General features: G+C 37.0%; 3 protein-coding genes across 3 annotated transcripts; 2 read left to right on the top strand and 1 right to left on the bottom strand.

Annotated features, from left to right (window-relative positions):
* Positions 1-725: 725 nt before the first annotated feature.
* Positions 726-1,602, bottom strand: SmE (Small ribonucleoprotein particle protein SmE). The gene is made up of 2 exons (XM_065369918.1): positions 1,380-1,602; positions 726-1,130 (listed from the first exon to the last, which is right to left on the bottom strand). Exons 1-2 carry the CDS (start codon positions 1,442-1,444, stop codon positions 911-913), a joined length of 285 nt encoding a protein of 94 aa, XP_065225990.1. The 5' UTR covers positions 1,445-1,602; the 3' UTR covers positions 726-910.
* A 356-nt stretch (positions 1,603-1,958) lies between these two features.
* On the top strand, positions 1,959-7,576 carry ND-49 (NADH dehydrogenase (ubiquinone) 49 kDa subunit). Its single transcript, XM_065369917.1, has 8 exons — positions 1,959-2,227; positions 2,309-2,654; positions 2,739-2,940; positions 3,025-3,212; positions 3,296-3,459; positions 6,620-6,869; positions 6,971-7,208; positions 7,280-7,576. Exons 1-8 carry the CDS (start codon positions 2,130-2,132, stop codon positions 7,315-7,317), a joined length of 1,524 nt encoding a protein of 507 aa, XP_065225989.1. The 5' UTR covers positions 1,959-2,129; the 3' UTR covers positions 7,318-7,576.
* A 238-nt stretch (positions 7,577-7,814) lies between these two features.
* LOC135849467 (tubulin alpha chain-like) lies at positions 7,815-14,745 on the top strand. Its single transcript, XM_065369916.1, has 6 exons — positions 7,815-7,961; positions 8,109-8,249; positions 8,386-8,608; positions 8,731-9,032; positions 13,356-13,982; positions 14,069-14,745. The coding sequence occupies exons 2-6, from the start codon at positions 8,247-8,249 to the stop codon at positions 14,609-14,611; spliced, it is 1,698 nt and encodes a 565-aa protein (XP_065225988.1). The 5' UTR covers positions 7,815-7,961; positions 8,109-8,246; the 3' UTR covers positions 14,612-14,745.
* Positions 14,746-17,029: the final 2,284 nt, after the last annotated feature.

The raw sequence follows: 17,029 nt of genomic DNA, 5'->3' as shown, positions 1-17,029 counted from the left end.
TGGGCCCACCCGGCCCAGGGCAAACAGCCCCTTTTGCCCCCCTTCTCGATGACTCTGTTCCTATACTTAGTAATGTGATGTTGGAGAATTGAGATATTCAGCTTGATATTCGGTTCAGCGCTGTGTGTAACTTCTGGTTTTAAACTCATTTTATAATCTTATGCTTCGGAAATAAATAATTCAATAATTGATGAATTACCAGCATCAAATACCCGAGTTGAATGGTAATTGCGAGTTCAACACTTACGGTCTGAATTCTAGGCTTTGGCCAACCAAGGACTGAAGGACAGGTTAAGCTCGATTCATTCATAGGGTTGAACTTACAGCTTTTATGCTCAAACGAGAAGCAAGATCAGGAGATCAGGCTATATTTTTGTTCCCGATCCCGATATCACGAATCAACGATAACTCGATGAGTCGATGTTTATTCGTTTTTCTTGCTCGGTTTTAAAATGCAATCAATTACTGCATCTGAAATGCTGTAGTGAATCTTGAAATCATATCGCAGGTTCGTTTCAGTATCATCGTTCTAAACCCTTATTTTCGTATTCGGTTTACTCCACATCTAGAATTTCATTTCTGTTCGTTTTCTTCGAATCGAAAGATAGAATTGCTCAAGTTTGATCATTCGGGGATAATCAGTCAATTACTTATACAGTTTTTAGACACCCATCAATCGTTGAAATGGTTTCCCGCCTAAAATTATCAGCAAATGACGAACACAATTTCAGCTTAAAACCAAATATTTAATCAATACCTGTAAACAGCGCTATTTGTAAACGTATAAAAATAATCGACTATAATTATCAAAAAATAATAATTTTACAAAAGAAACATTTGTCCAACGCAGACGTTCGGGTTGGATTACTTTCTACACATCGAAAACATTTCAAGTAAATGTAACGCAAAATTACTTTCCACCATCGGAAATATTTTGGATTAGCGTAACGCTATCTCCTTTTAGTAATATTCTTCCTAAAGTAATTCTGTTCATGGTTTTCACGTTGACTTCCTCAGCTTCGTCGAGGACTAAATTCATATACTCGTCGAAACCGATGATCTGGCCTTCTATTCTTTCATTGATGTTTTCGAACAACCATATCGATACTCGAGCTCTGGATTGAAGATATCTGAAACGAAAATAATACATTACTTATTAGTGATTTCGATTACATTGTGCGATGAAAAATGCTGAAGCCGGGTGTGAGGTACTTCGATGTGTTAGTTATCATTACTGCAAATAAGAACTCAAAATATAAATATAATATGTTTTAATGATATGAGTCAAGCATTCTGAAGATATTTCTCCTTAAAATGAATCGAGTTTGCACCTGACTTCGTATGCTAGATTAAGAATTAGTGATGAAAATGTGTTTTACCGAAAGATCAAGTTGATAGGTTGGATCATAACCTTTTGAACCCGACCAGCTGCTCCGAACGACATGATGACTGTTTTATATCGAAAATAACGTTCGAATTAAAATAATAGGTTGATAATTTCACTACAAGTGAGAAAATTAGCTTGAAACTTGAAATAAAAATTATTTCGCGATTTTCACTCTTGTTTACAAATCATTCGGCAATTCGGCATCGTGTTTTTCAATTTTTTATTTTTAACGTTTACGTTCCTCATGTGTGTGGCGCGTTTATAGTGTATTTAAAAAGTATACGAGATTGTGGCTTGTGATTGGATGAAAAGTATTCGATAATTCGACTCGGACCAATAGAAATTCAGAACGAGTTCGTTTCAGTGATTATTTTTATTTTTGTGTTATCGATATGTTGGTAACATTGTTCGTTGAAGGTTATTCGTGATAATAGGATAATCTGCGATTTGATTGGTTCATAAATGTAGGTATTTCAGATTTTAACCAATCGCAATCTTTAATTTAGTAATTTTGAGTAAAATATTGGCGTGACTTTTTATTTCCTCAACGTGGGTAACCCTGCGATAATACGCGAGTTCTTGATAATAGGTCAAAATTATTGTAATTGAGCGTATTTTTGCTTAAAAAATACGTTATTAATTCGTATAATTCAATATTTTGGTTACAATTTACGTATATTTAGGTATGATATATAGACATAAGTTTTAGTTCAACTTTCAGCCTGAAGCATTGCCATCCAAGATGGCCCTACTCGTAAAAAATGTCATCAAAACGGCCACCACCAAGGTTCCAAAATACACCGTACCTCAGCTGAGTAAATCTTTAACCGGAATTTTCGCGTAAGTTTCTACTTCGCTATACAAACGTATGTAGCTGTCTCGAACCCAACTAACGGTATCTTTTCGTATCGAATGTTTCAGTCAACAGAGACGTTTCGAAAGCAAGCAAACCTCTCAGACGCCGCAGTCGCAGCAGTCTTGGCGACCGGAGGACGATCCGTGGCAATCAGATTTCCGGGGCGAAATAGAAACTCACAAATGGTCTCCAGATTTGCAATATATGGGCGCGAACGCAGGCCCTTATCTACATTACAACGGTTCCGAGCGCGAGTGGAAGGTTACAACTTGGACGGACGAGTTGAGAGACCATAATCTCGAAGAAATGTTATTATTGGAGAAGAAAGTACGTAACTGTACGTTGAATTTCGGTCCTCAACATCCGGCTGCTCACGGTGTACTGAGATTGATTTTAGAATTGGAAGGAGAAGTGAGTAAAATGCGTACGTACGATGACTTGAATAGTATTATTGTGATCGGCGATGTTAACTCGTGGTGGTTATTTTTTCGATAGATTGTTACTGTGGCCGATCCGCATATCGGTTTGCTTCATCGAGGCACCGAGAAACTCATGGAGTATAAAACGTACACGCAGGCGTTACCTTACATGGATCGTTTGGATTACGTTTCGATGATGTGTAACGAGCAATGTTACGCGTTGGCTGTTGAAAAGCTATTGAATATCGAAGTGCCTATCAGAGCGAAATATATAAGAAGTTGGTATCTCGGGTACTATATTCGGTGATGAAGCTGAATTCGAGATCTTAACGTTGATGTATTTGTATTTTTTTTTTACGCAGCTTTGTTCGCCGAAATTACTCGTATTTTGAATCATTGCATGGGTATTGGTACCCATATCCTGGACGTTGGTGGAATCACGCCATTCTTTTGGTTATTCGAGGAACGTGAGAAGATGATGGAATTCTACGAACGTGTTTGCGGAGCTCGTATGCACGCTGCTTATGTTCGCCCTGGAGGCGTTTCGCAGGTACATTTTGAAACCACAAGTTATTCGAAGGGTTTATGGTGGAAAAAAAAGAAACTTCGTTACTCAATTTCGTGGTTTTTCAGGATATACCTTTGGGCTTACTCGATGACATTTACCATTTCATTCAGTTCTTTTCGCATCGATTGGACGAAGTCGAAGATTTAATCACGAATAGCCACGCTTGGATCGAAAGAACCGTCGATATCGGAATCATCTCTGCTGAAGATGCCCTAGATATGGGTTGCAGGTGATTATATATTCGAACCACGGAAAAAGAAATACCATCGGTTGGATTCCATTTTCTTGAAAAAAGAGAATAGTTTTTTTTTTAGTCAAGCTGATTTTCGAAATTGATAAAAAGATCCAAGATCGAAAATATGAAGCCAAAAACATGAAAAACAAGTATTCATCATGGTTGATCTTCTTTCGTGGGGAAGAAATAGGGGGAATAAGCCAGATAGTCGGGGAGCCCGCGTAAGGACCTATTGCAACTTCCTCCCGCCTCCCGGTTGGTCCATCGGGACAACTTTTTTCTCAAAGGGTCCTAAGGAACATTTCTAGCCCTTGTACTCAAAAAAAAAAAAAAAAAAGTGGCCCTACTCACCTGTCAAAATTTCAAGTGCTGAAGTGCCTTTTTCGATTTTTGGTGAATTTTTGAAAATCAAATGTAGGTCAAAAATGAGGGGAAAAATCAAAATTTTACCAGAACGACCAAGAAAGCTTAAATTTGGGATATACCCTATTTTCGACATGCCAAATCGATTGGAAACTGTTTCAAACCGTTTTGAGCAGTTCTGGAGCCTCCAGCAGATTTATGAAACTCGAAATTCTCACAAAATTTCATCAATTGGAGTTGGAAAACCGAAATTCATTCTGCAAACTAATTTCAATATGCTACGAAGTCAACTGCAGGTGGATTTTAAGTCGTTTTGGAGCCTCCAGTGACTTTTTGAAAATGACTGGAGTCTCCAACAGATTTTTGAAACTTGATATTTCCCCAAAATTTCATCAAACGGAGGTGGAAAGTCGAAATTTACTCTGCACTCCAATTTTAACACCCTCTGAAGGCGATTTCAGATGAGTTCAAGTCATTTTAGAGCCTCCAGCGAGCGTTTGAAAATGTCTGGAGTCTCCACCAGATTTTTGAAACTTGAAATTCCCATCACATTTTATCAAATGGAGTTAGCAAGCTGAAATTTACTTCGCAAACAAATTCTAATACGATATGAAGTCGACTGCATGGTGGTTTCAAATAGTTTTGAAGCTTCCAGCTACTTTTTGGAAATTTCAATTTTCTGAAAAACGTCATACAACCTTTCAAAAAGTCGCTGGAGACTCCAAAACGATTTTACATCCGCCAGCAGTCGACTTCGTAGCGTATTGAAATTAGTTTGCAGAATGAAATTCGGCTTTCCGATTCCATTTGATGAAATTTTGTGGGAATTTCGAGTTTCGAAAATCTGCTGGAGGCTCGAGAACTGCTCAAAACGGTTTGAAACAGTTTCCAATCGATTTGGCATGTCGAAAATAGGGTATATCCCAAATTTAAACTTTTTTGGTCAATTTGGTAAAATTTTGATTTTTTCCCCCTCATTTTTTGCCTAAATTATTTTGATTTTCAAAAATTCACCAAAAATCGAAAAAGGCACTTCAGCACTTGAAATTTTGACAGGTGATCGATTTTTGCCTGATCTTTCGATCTACCTTTGTACAGTTTGAAAAATTTTGTGCAGGTCCTATAGTCGAGGGGCCCGCATAAGGATCAATTGCACCCCCTGCCAATCCTCCGGGACCAATTTTTTCTCAAAGGGCGAGTCCTAAGGAACATTTCTAGCCCTTGTCCTCAAAAAAAAGTGGCCCTACTTACAAAATGGCGGCCATTTTGATTGACAGGTCAGACGAAATCGCAGATTTTGCGTTCCAACATAGGACTAGCATGACATTTTTTAAACCGTACAAAGGTAGATCGAAAGAGCAGACAAAAATTCATCACCTGTCAAAATTTCAAGTACTAAAGTGCCTTTTTCGATTTTTGGTGAATTTTCAAAAATCAAATTTTGGCCAAAATGTGAGAAAAAATCAAAATTGTACCAAATTAATCTAGAAAACTGAAATTTGGGATCTGTTTCAAACCGTTTTGAGCAGTTCTGGAGCCTCCAGCAGATTTTCGAAACTCTAAATTTCCACAAAATTTCATCAAAAATGGAGTTGGAAAGCCGAAATTAATTCTGCAAACTGATTTCAATATTCTGTGAAGTCGACTACAGGTGAATTTTAAGTCGTTTTGGAGCCTCCTGCAATTTTTTGAAAATTACTGGAGCCTCCAATAAATTTTTGAAATTTGAAATTTCCCCAAAATTTCATCAAAATGGAAATGGGAAACTGAAATGAACTATACACTCCAATTTTAACACCCCACTGAAGACAACTTCAGGCGGGTTCAAGTAATTTTGTAGCCTCCAGTGGCGTTTTCAGGAGAATAGAAATTTCCAAGAAGTAGCTGGAAACTTCAAAACCACTTGAAACCACCATGCAGTCGACTTCATATTATTGTATTGAAATTAGTTTGCAGAGTAAATTTCCGCTTGCTAACCCCATTTGATGAAATAAGTTTCATAAATCAACTGGAGGCTCCTGTAATTTTCAAAAAATTCGATGGAGACTCCAAAACGACTTGAAATTAGTTTTCAGAATTAATTTCGGCTTTCCAACTCCATTTGATGAAATTTTGTGGGAATTTCAAGTTTCAAAAATTTACTGGAGGCTCCAAAACGACTTGAAATTCACCTGCAGTCGACTTCATAGCTTATTGAAATTAGTTTGCAGAATTAATTTCGGCTTCCAACTCCATTTGATGAAATTTTGTGGAAATTACTAGTTTCGAAAATCTGCTGGAGGCTCCAGAACAGATCAAAACGGTTTGAAACAGTTTCCAATCGATTTGGCAGGTCTAAAATAGAGTATATCCCAAATTTCAGTTTTCTAGGTTAATTTGGTACAATTTTGATTTTTTTCTCACATTTTGGCCAAAATTTGATTTTTGAAAATTCACCAAAAATCGAAAAAGGGACTTAAACACTTGAAATTTTGACAGATGATGAATTTTTGTCTGCTCTTTTGATCTACCTTTGTACGGTTTAAAAAAATGTCATGATAGTCCTATGTTGGAACGCAAAATCTGTGATTTCGGCTGACCTGTCAATCATAATGGCCGCCATTTTGTAAGTAGCCTAGTAGGGTCATTTTTTTTTTGAGTACAAGGGCTAGACGCGGGCTCCCCGACTAAGATCGATTTCCGGAAGTGAAAAATTGTATTTTTGTATCGAACTGACCCCCCCCCCTCCTTCCCTTCACCAATACTTTAGTGATACCTTATTTTAACTCTCGATCCATTCGATATGTTTCAGCGGCGTCATCTTAAGAGGCAGTGGTATAAGATGGGATATTAGAAAGGCGAAACCGTACGACGCCTATGACTTGGTCGACTTCGACGTGCCAATCGGACGCAAAGGCGACTGCTACGATAGATATTTATGCCGTATGGAAGAAATGAGGCAATCTTTACGTATCATCGAACAATGCCTCAATAAAATGCCCCCCGGTGAAATCAAAACCGACGACCATAAAGTATGCCATCCCTCCAGAGGCGAAATGAAGGTATATAGAATTAACTCAGAAAAACATCCCTTCGGTGCCTACATTATATTTTAGTATTACACTTCTCTCTAACGCTGTAATATTCTCTATGTTCCTCGTAGAACTCCATGGAAGCTCTAATCCATCATTTCAAGTTATTCACCCAAGGCTATCAGGTACCTCCTGGAGCCACTTACACCGCTATCGAAGCTCCTAAAGGTGAATTTGGTCTGTACATGGTTGCTGACGGTAGCTCGAAACCGTACAGATGTAAAATCAAAGCCCCCGGATTCGCTCATCTTGCCTGTTTGGAGATGATGACCAAAGGATCCTTCTTACCCGATTTAGTAGCTGTCATCGGTAATACCAGTTTCAATACGATTTGTACGATAAAAATACTCGATCTTATTCGTGTTTCGTCTTGATTGCAGGTACATTGGATGTCGTATTCGGTGAAATTGATCGTTAATGTGCTAGTCGCTTTTCTTCTCTACCTTCAAAAAGCATTTTTAGTGTATCGTAATTTATTCACACGTGATACGAATCGATGATTTATACGTGTCTTGATTCACGTGGTATCATTTTCATCTTCCGAGTAGAAAAAAACAAAAGAAAATACGAAGGGAAGAATTTCATCTTTCGAAGCCTGTTTTATTTTTATTTTAATATTTTTTTTTTCGTTGTTGTGATAAATATTGTAAAATAAATAACGTTACTTATTCGAGTAATTGATTTTATTTATTTTTTCTGTCGATATTTCCAGGAGTTGAAAAGATGCTAACAGTCCCCCTTCCTCCCCTTCTACACGAATATATTCCGAGTTTCAGAAAACGTGTTTGAAACTTCGAACAGATATCGAATTTTCAAATTTTAAATGATTGGATGAGATTTGATACTCGTTCAATTTTAATTTTGATGTATTTTTTTGAAAAATATTTTGGTTTAGGAATTTTTGAAACTTGCTGATTATTCTTGGATTCTAATGAATTTCTTTGTGTGTTATTTGCAGATTATGTTCGTCTTCACGGTTTCGTGTTCCAAGTAGTTGGAGGTTTTGGATCGTATTCGAGGCGATGATCTGATCAATAAAAATGATCCCACCTTGTCGACTTCGTGAGTTTAAAGATAATGAAAACCTTTCACATTGTTGTCCCTTCGACCCATTTTCTCCTCGAACCCAAATGCATCACTTATAAATGGCTATAAAACATACCCATTTTATCCAACCAATAAGGGTCTAAATTTTACTTTTTTTTTCAGTTTACATCAAATAGTCGCCGTGTCTACGACACTTCTAAATTCTTCGTAAATTTTTACCTCGACCCATTCGACAAATAATTCAAAAAACAGCGGAAAATTCGTAGTAACTTTTTAAACAACTCAAGGCCATTCTAGAGCATGGTAAGTGTTAAATTTCAAGTAAATATAGTTCATATTGTACGATCGCAATACGCTCGAAGATGCTGCTGCTGCTGCTGATGCTTAAACAGCTCCTCTTAAAATATGTAATATATTAATTTGCGATTTGTTTACGTAGCGTGAAATAATCTCGGTTCATATCGGTCAATGCGGAGTACAACTTGGTAACGCTTGCTGGGAGTTATACGGAGTCGAGCACGGAGTCTTACCGGACGGCTACTTGGAACCGGTCGGACCGTGCGAGACTGGAATGAACGCAGTGAAAACATTCTACTACGAGACAGATAACTATAAATACGTACCCAGAGCTGTATTTGTCGACTTCGAACCGACCGTCATCGGTATTACATGACTTATACCTACCTACCTTCTTAGTTCTTGTAGCGTTATTCGTAATGAGCCTTAGTTCGACTAGGTACCTATTCATCGATCAACTAATATTATTATATTATAAACGATTTAGATGAAGTACGAAATAACCAATACGGGAGACTGTTTCGACCCGAATCACTGATCAGCGGCAAGGAAGACGCAGCCAACATTTACGGTCGAGGTTACTATACATTGGGCAAAGAGATGGAAGGCGCTGTACTCGATCAAATTCGCAGAGAGGCAGATAAGTGTAACAATCTTGGAGGATTCTTCATGTTTCACTCGATGGGAGGTGGCACCGGTGCCGGATTTACCAGCTTGCTGTTGCAGAAATTGGCCGTAGAGTATCAGAAAAAGAATAAATTGGAGTTCGTCATTTATCCGTGTCCTAGAGTGAGTCGCCATTTTGAATTTTGTTTTGACTTCAGCCAGCAAAGGCTCTCCTGTCTTTTGGTGTACATTATCACTAATCAGTATAGATTGATATGGGAGGGGGTAATTGAGGGATCTGACGATGGACGTGCTATCGCGAACGAAATATTTGATGAGAGTGGAGGGGGGGGGGGGGGAGTGAGGTAAACTCGATTTGGCCACTTAGTGTTCACCGAACAGGAAAAAGTACATACATAAGAGTCGACTAGAGATTTTCAATGATGAGTTTGATAATTTGTAAAAGAAAAGTTCAACTTTACCTTCGACTTTTTTATAATTTTGATCACGTTTTTGTTTGTGCCTTTTTTTTGACTTCTTTCGAATTCGGAAAGTTTTGAGCACTTGAGGTTTCAGTATTTTTATTTCTACGGATGCTTCAATTCCTGGAAGATCTCACCTGAGCTGCCTTAAATCTTTTTTAATAAAATGGTCCTCAAATGTTATTGAAATGATATTGAATCTAGTTGAAAAATTTGTCTCGTCAACATTTTTTTTTTTTTTTTTTTTACACTTTTTGGTGTGTTTTTCACAAGCTACCACAGTTGAATGTTGATTTACGTTCAAGGGAGGTGGAGGGGTGAATTTTTTTTTGAAAATTTGTGCTGTTTTAAAAATAGATATTTTCCTGGTCCTTTGTAATGATTTTTTTTCTCAATATAGAAATTATAAAATGGCCTAATCTTCATTCGAGGTTTTGGGTGAGGAGGGAGAGAAAAGAAAAAAATAATGTTTTTGACGATCCCATTTTTGAAAATTGTGTGACAGTAAATAATCAAAGTTTTGTTTCACCTTTCCAATTTTTTTCGTTTACAAATTTTTCTGATCTCAAAATAAATGCAATTTTCAAACTCCACGGATAGAGACCCTTCCTGCGCATCCCCCTCTCTTTCCCTCCCTTAAATCCCTCAACCTCCCCTCTATTTTCTATCACTTTTGAGTCTTGAATGACCAAATCCAATCTTACGAAGAAAATTACATATTATTTGTCTGATTATTAAAAGCATTAGACATTTGCAATTTGAATTTTTAAATACACGTTGAAGTTTATTTTACGAGTAGATCGATTTTTGTAGGGGAGGGGGCGAGGGGTTGATTTTAAGGGTGGGAGTGCTGTCGAATGTGAGTAACACAATGTCATGTATATCGATTTCAAGATTTTTGGTTCGCTGATTTCGAATTCGGATTTCATTTTTCATTTGAATCACTCGTTTTAGAAAAAAAATTCAACTTTTAATTCAAATTGAACAATTTTTACCGAACCTTTTTTTTGATCGTGAATCGTCACAGTGATTTAGATGAAAATTTTAGCCCTACAAAACCAGATTTTTATACTTTTGTCGAGGGTTTTTTCGAAGGCGCCAATTTCATTTTTGACCTCAATTTGACCCCTCTCAAAATTCAAAATAGACTCCTAAAGGAAGTTCTAAAATTGAAAATTTTCTAAAAACGCAAGATTGGTATTTAAATGTAGGTTTTTGAGAACGCATAATTCATTTTTGATTTTTGAAGATCTTTGACCGCAAATTCAAAGATGAGACCCAAAGAGAGGGGGTAGACATCAAAATGTGGAATTTTGGTGGCACATTATTCATTTTGAAGATGATTTGAACACAACCCAAAGATAGAATCCAAAGGGGAGAGTAAAAAACCGAAAATTGAAAAAAAATACAATATATCTAAGCATTAAAATATGTGAGTTTTTGGTGGCACGTAATCCATTTTGTAGATATATTTGATCCCAAATCCCAAAATGGGTCCCAAGCAGGTAGGTACAAGACCAAAAATGTTCCAAAAACACCACGTTTGTATCAAAATGTGGATTTTTGAAGACGCAGAATTCAATTTTAAATAATGTACTATTCGATCTCAAACTCCAAAATGGGCTCTAAAGGAGAAGTAAAAAACATCGTCGAAAATTTTCAAAAAAAACCAATGGGTGTCAAAATGCAGGTTTTCAAAGGCGCAGAATTAATTTTCAAACACCATCAAACTTCTAAAATTGTTCCTAAAGGGAAGAGTGTGCAGGTGTTTTGAGGGGGCAGAATTCAGTTTTGGAGAACGACTCAAACCTCAAAAATCTATCATTCCGATCATTCGATTCCCCATCACCATGTTTTGATGACAAATTTTGAATTTTGTTTTTGACCCTCCTCCTCCTTCTTCTTTCATCCTGCTAGGATTGTGTTTGATCGATTTTTTTCAAAATCTTACATTCGTGGGTCCTTTTTCAGGGTAAAGATTCTTCGAATCATAAAACTGACCTCAATTTCGGTCTCAGCGTATCCAGAAACCTTGAAATCGATATGTATGAAAGATTTTTATCAATTTTTCGGATTACTCCCCTCCCCCCTCCCCACACTGGGCTGTGAGCACCCTCAAAACGGACGTAATTCAAAAACTTACAATAAACCCTAAAACAATTGTAAAATGATATCCTCCCTTATACGTATTTTTGGGGTCGCAGAATGCGAATTTGATAATATTTTTTTGTAGGGGTGGGGGGTGAGGGGGGTCAAAAATTCAAAATCTGACCATAATGACGTGTGATATGTCGAAATGTATGTTTTCGAGGGTGTAGATCACGAATCTGACAATATTTTTTTCGTAGGAATGAATGGTGGGGGATGCAGGGGGTGAAAACGGTGAAAAATTCAAAATTCGATTATAATGACGTGTGATACGTTGAAATGTATGTTTTCGAGGGTGTAGATCACGAATCTGACAATATTTTTTTCGTAGGGGTGAATGGTGGGGGATGAAGAGGTCGAAAAATTCAAAATTTCACCATAATAATGTGTGATATGTCAAAATGTATGTTTTTGAGGGTGTAGATCACGAATTTGACAATATTTTTTTCGTAGGGGTGAATGGTGGGTGATGAGGGGGGGGGGTGAAAACGGCGAAAAATTCAAAATTCTCGTATAATGATGTGTGATATGTCAAAATGTACGTTTTCGAGGATGTAGAAGGGGTGAAGGGTGAGGGAATGAAGAATTTTCTGTTGAGGAGCCGTCAAAGTCCCAATAAGAAAAAAATTTGTAACTTAATTCACTATGATTTTTCACTACAATCGACTATGGGGTGCCGTTGGGTCACTTTCGGTCAAAAATGGCAATTGACATCTTGAAATATACTATCTCAAATTTCCCGTGCATCTATTTGTACGTGCAAAAATTTGTTCTATTCCAATTTATGCAGCCGAGTAGGAGAAAAACGGGGTTTTAAGATGAATTTTATCTCTATACCTAATTACTTTATGAAAACTAAAATCCAGTAAATTGTAGGGAAGTACCTACTTTCAGTTGAATTATTCATACTTGGTACATTTCGATATATTATCACACATCATTATAATCGAATTTTGAATTTTTCATCGTTTTTACCCCCTTCATCCCCCACCATTCGTCCCTACGAAAAAAATATTGTCAGGTTCGTGATCTACACCCTCGAAAACATACATTTCGACATATCACACGACATTATGGTCAAATTTTGAATTTTTGACCCCCCTCACCCCCCATAACCCCTACAAAAAAATATTGTCAAATTCGTATTCTGCGACCCCAAAAATATAAGGGAGAATATCATTTTACTATTATTTTTTGGGTTTATTGTAAGTTTTTGAATTACGCCCATTTTAAGCCTTTGAGGGTGGTCACAGCCCACTATGCAGTGTGCAGTGTGCTCCCCATCCTCTTCTTTCCTATTGGCTATTACCTTTTGAATCAGTCATTACAGATAATTTTTCTTGTCTGGTCAAATCAAATCTTGAAGAGTGAGTAATTATGTATTTAATGAATGCAATACGTTTTAAATCAAATTTTCGTCGATGAAGGGGGCGGGGGGCTGATTTTAAGGGTGGAAACACTGTAAAATGATAAAATATCGTCATGTATACCGATTTCATGAGTTTTGGTGGTGTAGAGATCGAATCTGGTGCTGATTTTTCGTTTGAGTGACTTGTTTGCGAGCAAGGTACAGAATGAGCTCTCAAACACCCTTCAGAAGAGGTTGATTTTAAAGGAGGGGGGGGGGGTAACTCAGTAAAATGATAACATATCGTCATGTATATCGATTTCATGATTTTGGATGGTGCTGATTTCGAATCCGGTGTTAGTTTTTCGTTTGGATGACTAGTTCGCGAGGAAAGTGGGAAATGAGCGCTGTATGACATTTAATGACCCCCCTCCCCATCTCACCCTTCCATCTGCAATCCTGCACGCACTTACCCTACTAAACCACTCTTTTCTAACCTCCATTTCTGCTTATTGCCTTCTGTTGCAGTTATCCACAGCCGTAGTCGAACCCTACAATGCGGTACTGATGTCCCACAACACCATGGACACGACTGATTGCGCCTTCCTGATGGACAACGAAGCCCTATACGAGATCTGCCAACGTCACCTCGACATGGCTAAGCCAACGTACGTGCATCTGAATCGCTTATTCGGCCAAGTGACTTCGGCTCTGACAGCGCCGATGCGATTCGAAGGCGCGACTCACGTGACGTTCTCCGAATTCCAAACGAATCTGGTACCTTATCCTCGTATTCACTATCCGTTGGTATCTTACGCGCCTTTTACGTCGATTGCCAAAGCTGGTCATGAAAGAGACACGGTCGGTATCCTGACCGAGATGGTATTCCAAAGGCATCACCAAATGCTGAAAGTGGATCCGACCAGAGGGAAGTATATGGCTTGCGTTATGCTCTATCGTGGCCTTGTACCGCCGAATGCGGTCAATATCGCCATCAGGTATTTGAAAGCTTTCAAATTGAAGTTCGTCGATTGGTGTCCGACTGGATTCAAGATCAGTATCAATTATCAGCCGGCTGCCTGCGTTCCCGGGAGCGGATTGGCTGTTGGAAATGCTGCCTTGTGCGGTGTTACTAATTCGACAGCTATTGCCGAAGTAAGCATCTTTTTTCCCCTTCTTCCTCCTCCTCTTCACGATAGATCTCTGTAGATTAATTTTATTCAATTCTTTCTTTCTTTAAGGTATGGGCCAGAGTTAACTATAAATTCGATCTAATGTATTCGAAAAGAGCCTACGCTCATTGGTATCTCGGCGAAGGTATGGACGAACAAGAATTCATCGACGCCAGAGAAGACCTAGCCGCTTTAGAAAAAGACTACGAGGAATGCGGCAAAGATAGCAAAAAAGATGACGCCGAAGGCGGCGGCGGTGGCGAAGAAACCTCCAGCGAAGGAGATGCAAGTGGCACCACCATGTTCCCGACCACATTCAGAACTACGGCTATGCCCACTACCACCATGATGACCACCATGATGATGTCCACGCAGCCCGGCACCACGACGCAGGAAGGAATAGATTTGGATTACATGGAAATAGGACTACCTCGTAAGCCTACCGGTCGACCGAGGAGTACTACTGCCACCAGCGTTACCGTAGGTCCTACGGCGATGGATTTGGAAATGGAGACCACGACGATGGGATCTACGACGATGGGCACTACGTCGAAGGGCACGCGAAAAGCCGGCGGTGGTGGCAAATCGAAAAGTCCCAAAAAGGGCAAATAATATTCCTCGTCATCTCTCTTCTTTTTTTTATACCGATTCGACGTCTTCATTTTTGTATATCGCTTTCGACGACGATTTATTATTTATTGTTTTTTGATGGGTTTCGAAACGGAATAAAATTCATGGCGATTTTTCTTCTTTTTTTTTTTCATTTTTGTATTTTCGAGACTCGTTTGAGGAATAGGTATACTTGAGACGAGTGTTTACCTACTTACAGTGAGGGGGTGTTCTGAGGCAAAGATTAATTTTTCCTGTCTTTCTGCTCCTTCTAACAGTATCTTGAGATATCGAAGGTATTTTTACCTATAAATCATTATCAATATCAATCGATGACATTTTTTTCCATAATTTTTTCGAACCGGTTTGCCTTCTTCTCCAATTCCAGTCACCACGAAATTAGTTTATTTTTCTTTTTTCTTCAGTTCAATGGATTAAAAATTTCAAACCATTGCAATTTTGCAGGTTCGTTGCACCTATTTTAAATGAATCGAAATTTTCAAATAGTCCTTAAAGATCATGAGGGGGGGGGGAGAAACTCCGATTAATTATCTAGGTGTGAAACAACGTCAATTTCAAGTTGTGTGTTTTATTTTTTTGCATTTTGATTCAAGATTGGGTTTTCGAACTAGTTTAGGGAAGCGAGGATATTGAGATAAATGTATAGGATGTTCAAAAACGTCTTTTGGTCAAAGGTATTTTTATTACGATCAAATGACCACTGCTAGTGAGTTAAAAATTGTAAAGAAAATAATTTGAGAGGAGGTTTCATTATAATTTTTTTTTTAATGAATACTTGCTCGAGCCATTCTAAAATTTTCATTTCAATCTGCAGGGAAGGAAAGGGAAGGGACGGTTTTCAATTTTTTGAATTATTTTGAAAATATGGTTCTTTGCGATACGATTCAAAATTATTATTATTTTTTGAGCCTTTTAGTTTCAGGGGATATTTTTTGTTTCAATCACATTTTTCAAATTGATTTTTGTCTATTCAAATATTTGTTCCACGAGCTTTTCAAAAACGACGTCACCGTCGTTTTCAATTTCAATTTTTAATTATTTTCAGTGAGTTGTTTTTATGAATTTTAATACTTTCTGTGATAACTTTATACTTTGGAAGCTTTTTCAGCTTTCGATTTTTCGAAATGTTCACCATTAATTTTTTGAAATACTTCAGGCTGTTTTTGGCGATTATTTTTACACATCTTCAACTTGCTGTTTTCATAAAGTTTTATTGATTTTTTGGAAAAATTTTTGCTCAAGTTTGCTGATTAAAAAAATTAATTTATAGCGATTTTCAATTACTGGAATATCGGGCTGAAACAATTTTTATAATATTTCCTTCAAATCTAATGACAATTTGAGACGATTTTTGAAAATATTCAGTGAAAATTTTCAAGACATTTCATCATCTTTAGTGGTTTTAATTTGTTTCTCTGTCTTTTTTTGGGGGATTTCTTTCTTGTCAACGATTGCTCCATTTCAATTAAAATTTCATCAATTTTTGGTTATGATTTAAATTTTTAGGGATTTTTTGCCAGTTGTATAGTTTTAGGGCTTGTACTAGATTACTTTTCAGCAACTAAGTTACCGAAGTTACGAAGAGTGATTTTTGGTTACTTTTCAAAATTTTGAATGCTCAAGTTACTTTTTTTTAATAATTTTTTAAAATTTGATTTTTTCATCTTTGCTCTACTTCTTGAAGAAAAAAACCAACTTATTGATCAGCGTTATAGTTACAAAGCCCATTTAGCTAAATTTGTATAAGTCTCATTTTTCTACCAAAAGTAGTAAGAAGTCTCGCTTTTTACCAAATTGTTGAAAAATTGTGCTTTTTTTTATCTAAAAATGCCAAAAAGTTTCACATTCTGTGATAAAAATCGCTAAAGAGTTTCACTTTTGTGCTAAAAAATCCTGAAAATTGTTAGTTTTAATAATTTCCAAAAAAGTCCCACAATGTCATGTTTTTTTTTTACCAGAAATTGCGAAAAACGCTCACTTTTTATGTCAAAAATTGTCAAAAAGGTCTTGCTTACAATTAGTTTTCAAAAAGTAACGAAATAGTCCCTTGAAAATCACACTTTAAAAATTTCAGAATCGTTTCCAAATTTATTTTTATTGAAATTTAAAAAATCGTGTTTTAAATTTCAAAATATTTTGAAACTACGAGTATTAAAATTTTTAAAATACGATTTTCAAAATTCTAATAAAAGAAACTAGGTATTTACGAAACAAAATTTCGAAACGGAATTTGAAAATTTCAACATTCGATTTGTCCAAGTTTTTGCAAGCTTTAAATTTTTTCATTGTCTATTAGCTCAAAATCATGAAAATGTAGTTTCGAAATTTTTTCCTGTTTTTTTGAAAAAATTTCAAAATGTAAATTTGAAAACAGATTTTCACAATTTTGAAAAAATAGCT

This window comes from Planococcus citri, chromosome 5 (assembly GCF_950023065.1).
Source record: "Planococcus citri chromosome 5, ihPlaCitr1.1, whole genome shotgun sequence".
In the NCBI taxonomy this organism is placed as follows: Eukaryota; Metazoa; Arthropoda; class Insecta; order Hemiptera; family Pseudococcidae; genus Planococcus; species Planococcus citri.
The sequence above is the reverse complement of the archived record's forward strand: the minus strand, read 5'-3'. Positions and strand labels throughout refer to the sequence as shown.

What these genes read in the sequence shown, in the direction of transcription:
- SmE (XM_065369918.1), bottom strand. Translation starts at nt 1,444, where the DNA reads ATGTCGTTCGGAGCAGCTGGTCGGGTTCAAAAGGTTATGATCCAACCT. An exon ending in CCTATCAACTTGATCTTTCG is followed by an intron (nt 1,131 to 1,379) that starts GTAAAACACATT and finishes TTTTCGTTTCAG; the next exon opens with ATATCTTCAATCCAGAGCTC.
- ND-49 (XM_065369917.1), top strand. Translation starts at nt 2,130, where the DNA reads ATGGCCCTACTCGTAAAAAATGTCATCAAAACGGCCACCACCAAGGTT. An exon ending in GCCCTGGAGGCGTTTCGCAG is followed by an intron (nt 3,213 to 3,295) that starts GTACATTTTGAA and finishes GTGGTTTTTCAG; the next exon opens with GATATACCTTTGGGCTTACT. An exon ending in CCTCCAGAGGCGAAATGAAG is followed by an intron (nt 6,870 to 6,970) that starts GTATATAGAATT and finishes TGTTCCTCGTAG; the next exon opens with AACTCCATGGAAGCTCTAAT.
- LOC135849467 (XM_065369916.1), top strand. An exon ending in CTTCGAACCGACCGTCATCG is followed by an intron (nt 8,609 to 8,730) that starts GTATTACATGAC and finishes TAAACGATTTAG; the next exon opens with ATGAAGTACGAAATAACCAA. An exon ending in ATTCGACAGCTATTGCCGAA is followed by an intron (nt 13,983 to 14,068) that starts GTAAGCATCTTT and finishes TCTTTCTTTAAG; the next exon opens with GTATGGGCCAGAGTTAACTA.